The sequence below is a fragment of the Stegostoma tigrinum genome, chromosome 12 (genome assembly GCF_030684315.1).
Source record: "Stegostoma tigrinum isolate sSteTig4 chromosome 12, sSteTig4.hap1, whole genome shotgun sequence".
Lineage (NCBI taxonomy): Eukaryota > Metazoa > Chordata > Chondrichthyes > Orectolobiformes > Stegostomatidae > Stegostoma > Stegostoma tigrinum.
The window spans coordinates 2,850,594-2,857,931 of NC_081365.1; the positions used below are offsets into that span (position 1 = coordinate 2,850,594).

General features: G+C 43.0%; 1 protein-coding gene across 2 annotated transcripts in view; it reads right to left on the bottom strand.

The window, feature by feature from the left end:
* The window catches only part of cadm2b (cell adhesion molecule 2b), an 881,902-nt gene extending 874,961 nt beyond the window's left edge, over positions 1-6,941 (bottom strand). For both annotated transcript variants that reach the window (XM_059650079.1, XM_059650078.1), the window contains exon 1: positions 6,842-6,941. In XM_059650079.1, coding sequence (XP_059506062.1) covers positions 6,842-6,938 — 97 coding nt within the window. In that variant the 5' untranslated portion in view covers positions 6,939-6,941. The remainder of the gene's footprint in view (positions 1-6,841) is intronic.
* Positions 6,942-7,338: the final 397 nt, after the last annotated feature.

Here is a 7,338-nt window from a genome sequence, read left to right on the forward strand (position 1 = left end):
TATCAATGTCAAAACAGCATTCAAAACAAATTGAGAAATAATGCAAATAATACGAAATGTAAGATATTCACTGACACATAACATTAATTTATTCATTAGTTTCACTTCCTACACAATAATCTTGGAATCCTCACGACTGCAAATGTTACCCTCATGGAGTCTTACAAATTTATAATGTTATTTTTGTTTTATTCTTTGTAACTCACATAAACAGAACTTTGTAATCATTGAAACAACCATTGATCTCATTAGGATTTCAGTGAAGCATCGTGGTGAACTTAGGTCTTCTTTGTTCTCATAGGTATTTAAAAATCATTTTAAATTCTGTCTTTTCAAATAGCATGGACACAATAAGGGGCACGGGGAAAGCTGCAGTCTTGACAGTGATATGAGCAATGTCAGGTCATTGATTCATATTAAACATTGTCAAAATATTGAAGCATTATGTGGGACTTTTGCAATTGTGTCTGTTTCTAATCACCGATATATGCACTCTGCTATATTGAGAAATGGCTCAGTGGAACTTGAAGTCTGTTTGTGGCTTCAGGAGTGAGCCCTCCTGATCAAGCACATTGCGGCTTCTAAGGGCTCCTGTTTGTAGGAAAGACTGTCCCCATGAAAACAGCCCCCACACCTTTACACATTAATGCCTCCCACTTACCAGGGCTAAGCCCAGCTTCACTAGTATGGTCTAAGGGCAGCTTCTGTGATGCTTCTTCAGGGGGGATGTGGTCCCAATTGTAGCCATTGCTCCTAGTAGCACTGTTGAAATATTAAATCTTCAACTAAGGTAATCAGATGTCTGAGTGCCAGAATCCCGTCGAGTCTTCCTCAAATGTCCAAGGAAATTTTGACTCACCTGGCTTTCCTGCCTGATACTTAAGTCACTAATGCCCAAACAAAAAGTTAGCCCTTAAAGTACAGCACTGTTAATATTCATGATGTAGTTTAATATCTGCTTCAATGAACCTGTCTGCTTCCAATTTCATTAGTTGCAGATTTTTTAACTCACAAAATAGTTCTAAATGTTGATTACAAACTGGTCAGGATACTGAGATGTGGGTACATCACCTCAAAACCTCTCCGCTTTTTTTTACAGTGTCTCCCTCAGGTGTAAAACTGTTTACATTTCTCAGGAGCAAGATACTGTAAAGGGAACAATGCCCTTGAGCGTTAATTATGTCACAGCCCAGCACCATCAGAAAGAGTAGAACTCAAGAGACTGTGAGATTCAGGGGCTGTGAACAAATGGGACAAAGGAAAATTGAATAACGAGGGAAAAAATGTAACATTGACCTGAATGACAAGAGGTTCCAAAACATTTCATCAGGGTAAATGTAGACTATAGAAATAAAAAAAGGAATATTTTCATGAAATATCATTGTTTCTGAAGGATACTCTCCTTTCAATTCTTCACAATGATAATATATGTTATAACACAACTTTTCATCTGTGAATCTCGCTTCTGCATACAAGGAATCTAGCTATATCCTTGTATGTTATCACCTCAACTGTGTCTACAACACTGTTTCACTGCTGTTACCCACATTACCCCCATAACTGTCACTGATGTCACTGATAATTAAAGATTTATTGACCTTAATTTAAACATACCCTCTGGGGAGAAGAGTTCTAGTGATTCGTCCCCCACGTGGTCAAAATATTTCTCCATATCTCAGTCCTAAATGTCATCGCTCTGATTTTTAAATTGTGCCCCCATGTTCTAGACTCAGTAACCAGGGAAACAACCGAGCTGCACTCACTCAGAGACAGTAAGATCTGCAGATGGTGGAGTCAGAGATAATACAGTGTGGAGCTGGATGAACGCAGTAGGCCAGGCAGCACCAGAAGAGCAGGAAAGTTAATGTTTCGTTTGGGAGCCTTCTTCATGACGAAGGATACTGTAGGTTGCAGAGAGACATAGATAAGCTGCAGAGCTGGGCTGAGAGGTGGCAAATGGAGTTTAATGCAGACAAATGTGAGGTGATGCACTTTGGTAGGAGTAACCGGAAGGCAAAGTACTAGGCTAATGGTAAGATTCTTAGTAGTGTAGATGAGCAGAGAGATCTCGGTGTCCATGTACACAGATCCTTAAAAGTTGCCACCCAGGTTGACAGGGTTGTTAAGTGTTTTAGCTTTTATTAATAGAGGGATTGAGTTCCGGAACCAAGAGGTTATGCTAGAGCTGTACAAAACTTTGGTGCGGCCGCACTTGGATTATTGCGTACAGTCCTGGTCACCGCATTATAAGAAGGATGTGGAAGCTTTGGAAAGGGTGCAGAGGAGATTTACTAGGATGTTGCCTGGTATGGAGGGAAGGTCTTACGAGGAAAGGCTGAGGGACTTGAGGCTGTTTTCGTTAGAGAGAAGAAGGTTGAGAGGTGACTTTATTGAAACATATAAAATAATCAGAGGGTTAGATAGGGTGGATAGGGAGAGCCTTTTTCCTAGGATGGTGATGGCGAGCACGAGGGGGCATAGCTTTAAATTGAGGGGTGAAAGATATAGGACAGATGTCAGAGGTAGTTTCTTTACTCTGAGAGTAGTAAGGGAATGGAACGCTTTGCCTGCAATGGTTGTAGATTCACCAACTTTAGGTACATTTAAGTAATCATTGGATAAGCATATGGACCTACATGGAATAGTGTAGGTTAGATGGGCTTGAGATCGGTATGACAGGTCGGCACAACATCGCGGGCCGAAGGGCCTGTACTGTGCTGTAATGTTCTATGTTCAGATTTTCTTCCATTTTTGACAGAAGGGTCCCAACCCAAAATGTCAACTTCCCTGTTCCCCTGATACTGCATGGCCTGCTGTATTCTTCCAGCTTCACACTGTGTCGTCTCAGCTGCATTTACCCTGTCAATTCTTTTAAGTATGTTGCAGGTTACAATAAGATCATCTCTCATTCTTCAAGACTCTACAGAGTACAGGTCTAACATGCCCATCTCTTTTCAGAGGACAGGCTCACCATCCCGGAACAAATCTGGTGAACTTTCGCCAACTTCCTCTCTGGCAATACTACCTCTCCTGTGATAAAGAGACCACAGCTACACACAGTACTCCAGTAGCTTGCTGTACCTACACATTAGCGTTCAGTGACTTATCATAGAATCATAGAATCCCTACAGTGTGGAAACAGGCCCTTTGGCCCAACACGTCCACACTACCCCCTCCGAAGACCATCCCACCGAGACCCATTCCTCTACCCCTGCATTACCCGTGTCTAATACACCCAACCTAAAGATCCCTGGACGCCATGGACAATTGAGCACAGCCAATCCACCTGCCCTGCACATCTTTGGGCTGTGGTAAGAAAGTGGAGCACCCGCAGGAAACCCATGCAGATGCAGGGAAAATGTGCAAACTCCACACGGACAGTCACCTGAGGATGGAATCAAATGGGGGTCACTTGCGCTGTGAGGCAGCAGTGCTGACCACTGAGCCACACTGCTCCACATGCCACATGTATCATTAAGGAAAACATAGATCCCTTTGTTCAATTACACTTTCCAACTGTTTACTGTTTAAAAAATATTCTGTACACCTGCTTCTCCCACTGAAGTGGATACCCGTACGTTTCCACATTATATTCCATCCCACCTTGCCCACTCTCCAAGCCAATCCAAATTCTCCTGAAAGCATCTTACATCTTCCTATGACATAGATTTCTACTTGGTTTTGTATCATCTGTAAATTTGGAAATATTACATTTGGTCACCGCAATATAATCATGGATAGATATTTTGAGAAGCTGTACTAATCCTTGTGGTATGCTACTCATTTCAGGCTGCCAATATAAGACTGACTCACCTATTCCTACCCTCTGTTTTCTGTCTGTTAAACCATGCCAGTACATTACTACCAATGCCAAGTGTTTGATTTTGTTAATCAACTTCCTGTGGGAGACCTTACTAAAAGCCTCATGAAAATCCAAATGTTCTACATCCATGAATTCCACTTTATTAAGTGTTGCTAGTAATTAGTTCCTCAAAGAGCTCCAACGAGTTTGTGAAACACGATCTTCTATTCAGATATCCTTCCCGACTATGCCTAATCAGATCAGTTTTATCCAACACCCAGTTATCACTATCTTTATGATAGATTCTAGCATTCTACCTACTACTGATGCAAGGGTGGCTGGCCCAGACTTACTGTTTTTTTCTTGTTCCTTTCTTAAATAGTGGGGTGAAATGTGAAAACTTCAATTTCGTAGGGATCATTCGAGAATGTGTAGAATTTTGGAGGCAATCACCAAGGCTTTGACTGTCTCTATTGCCATCTCTTTCAACACTCTGTGATTCACAGTGTCAGGTCTTGGAGATCTGTCAACTTTCAGGCCCATTAATTTGTCTAATACACTTTCATCCTAATACTAATTTCCTTTAATCCCACATTCTCCCCAGGCCATTTTGGACCCCACTTCTGGGAGATTCCTTGTGTTTTCCTCAGTGAAAACAGAAACAAAGTTTCTTGCCATTCCCCACTTCTGAAGAAGGGTTTAGACCCGAAACGTCACCTTTCCTGCTCCTCTGATGCTGCTTGGCCTGCTCTACATCTTGTTAATTCATTTTGCTTCTTTGCCATTTCTCCTTATGTTCTCCTATCACTGCATTTAATGGACCCACTTTCCCTTGTGTGAAACATATCTCTTTTAGATACCCACTGAAGCTTTTTGCTGCTCTTTCCTTACGATGTGGATATGCTACTGTTGGACTGGGGTGGACAGAGTCAGAAAAGATCAGGTTTAGATTTATTTGAAACAGATTTATTTGAAATCACAGCTTTTGGAATGCTGCTCCTTCATCAGGTGAAATGACACTGTGGTATGAAAGCTGGTGATTTCAAATAAACCTGTTGGACTATAACCTGGTTAATAAAACGTGAGGCTGGATGAACACAGCAGGCCCAGCAGCATCTCAGGAGCACAAAAGCTGACGTTTCGGGCCTAGACCCTTCATCAGAGAGGGGGGATGGGGTGAGGGTTCTGGAATAAATTGGGAGAGAGGGGGAGGCGGACCGAAGATGGAGAGAAAAGAAGATAGGTGGACAGGAGAGTATAGGTCGGGAGGTAGGGAGGGGATAGGTCAGTCCAGGGAAGATGGACAGGTCAAGGAGGTGGGATGAGGTTAGTAGGTAGGAGATGGAGGTGTGGTTTGGGGTGGTAGGAAGGGATGGGTGAGAGGAAGAACAGGTTAGGGAGGCAGAGACAGGTTGAACTGGTTTTGGGATGCAGTGGGTGGAGGGGAAGAGCTGGGCTGGTTTTGGGATGCAGTGGGGGAAGGGGAGATTTTGAAGCTTGTGAAGCCCACATTGATACCATTGGGCTGCAGGGTTCCCAAGCGGAATATGAGTTGCTGTTCCTGCAAACTTTGGGTGGCATCATTGTGGCACTGCAGGAGGCCCATGATGGACATGTCATCTAAAGAATGGGAGGGGGAGTGGAAATGGTTTGCGACTGGGAGGTGTAGTTGTTTATTGCGAACCAAGCGGAGGTGTTCTGCAAAGCAGTCCCCAAGCCTCCGCTTGGTTTCCCCAAGACTATAACCTGGTGTTGCCTGGCTTCTGACTTTCCTTCTCAATTTGTTGGTCTTCCTTTGTTGTACTTTAAAATATTCCCATTCCTCTTCATTACTGTTTCTGGCCACTTCATAAGCTTATTTTAAATCTTATACAACTGTGAACTTCTTTGTCAGCGCAGCTGAATGATCTTTGAGTTTTTACACATTGTAGGAATGTATATCTGGTGTAAGCCATGTAATAGTTCCTTGAAGACTGTCCATTGCCCAAGTAGAAATGCCTTTTAATGTATTTCCTTAATCCACCTCAATCAATTTGTGCCTTATGCTTTCATTGTTTCTCTCATGACACCACGGTTAATCCCAGGCCTGCTACATTGGGGGAGGGTTAGTAACATGAAGGGCACTTGCTTATAAAAGACCAAACACTTGGCAAATCCTAAAAAATGATGTTGATATAAAAGTGGTCAACAATCTTTGTGAGTGTTGACCCCATGTAACACAGGCACAGCTAAGAGAAGGAAAAATGGAATTCAGTAGCTGGGAAATTTTCGGTATTATTCTAGATACCATTCACTAAATAAATGGGGATGCTCAATTTTCATTGAATTCTTACAATGGACACATAAATGTCCATCGAATAATTCCATCACATTACCTCTAATCACTTGCTCACACACAAATAACATTAATCTGAGACATTCCTTCACATTGGAATGGAGTTGTCAGGCAACTGGAAGTATTCAGCATGCCACAAATGTAAATTCAAGCCACAGACAGTAAGAACTGCCGATGCTGGAGTCAGAGACAAAGCAGCATAGAGCTGCAGGAACACACCAGGCCAGGCAGCATCAGAGGAGCAGGAAAGTGGACATTTTGGGTTGGGGCCCTTCTTCAGAAATGGGAAAGGGGAAGGGATCTCTGAAATAAATAGAGAGGAGGGGTGGGGCTGGGGAAGGTAGGTGGGATGGTGATAGGTGAGTGCAGGTAGGATGTGTTGGGGAGACTCCAGCGTCACAATGATACCACCTGGAAACTGGAGGAGCAACACCTCATACTCCAAGCCCCTGGCTTCATCTCATGTCCAATCCTCCCTCTCATCCCTGCCTCCTTGACCTGACATAACCTGTTCATCTTCTCTCCCACCTAACCACCCGTCCCACTTCACTAATCAAACCCCACTACTCCCTACCTGCCTTCAACTATTTATTTCCCAGCTCCCTTCTCCCTCTCTAAATTCAAGCCATATTATTTGTAATAGCCAGCATGCTGCAAATGTGATCTAACACCCCTATATTTTGTGAATGAGTAGTAATACTTACATTCAGCTTCAGACAACATAAGCCTGGTCCACAACTTGTAATTGTGTTGAGGACCTCTGTCTTTCCGAAAATGGTGTAGCACGAGACATACACCCATTTGTTGAACAGATGTAACGGCAGATTTGCAGTCCCATCAACTTTGTTTGTAAAGATCAGTGAACACTTCTTATAAGCATTGTAGGTAATCTGATGTCCTGCTAAGAGTCACAACCAACGAAGTGGAGTGTGGGAAATCACTTCTGGCTAATTTTCAGATGCAGAAATAGCAACATGCTTCTAACTCTCCCCTAACCCAGAAGTGCCAAGAAGTGCAGAGAATGGGTCTGCAGACTGCCTGTAATCATCATGTTCAGTACGGACAGTGGCTGGTCATGCAATCCATATCCTCTTATGCGCAAATTGCCTGATAAGAGCAGCAATGATTGCGCAGTCAGTCTGCTCGCTTATGGTGAAGTGCTTTATAATAGATATCCAGGTGATGCTGAAAAACTGGGTAT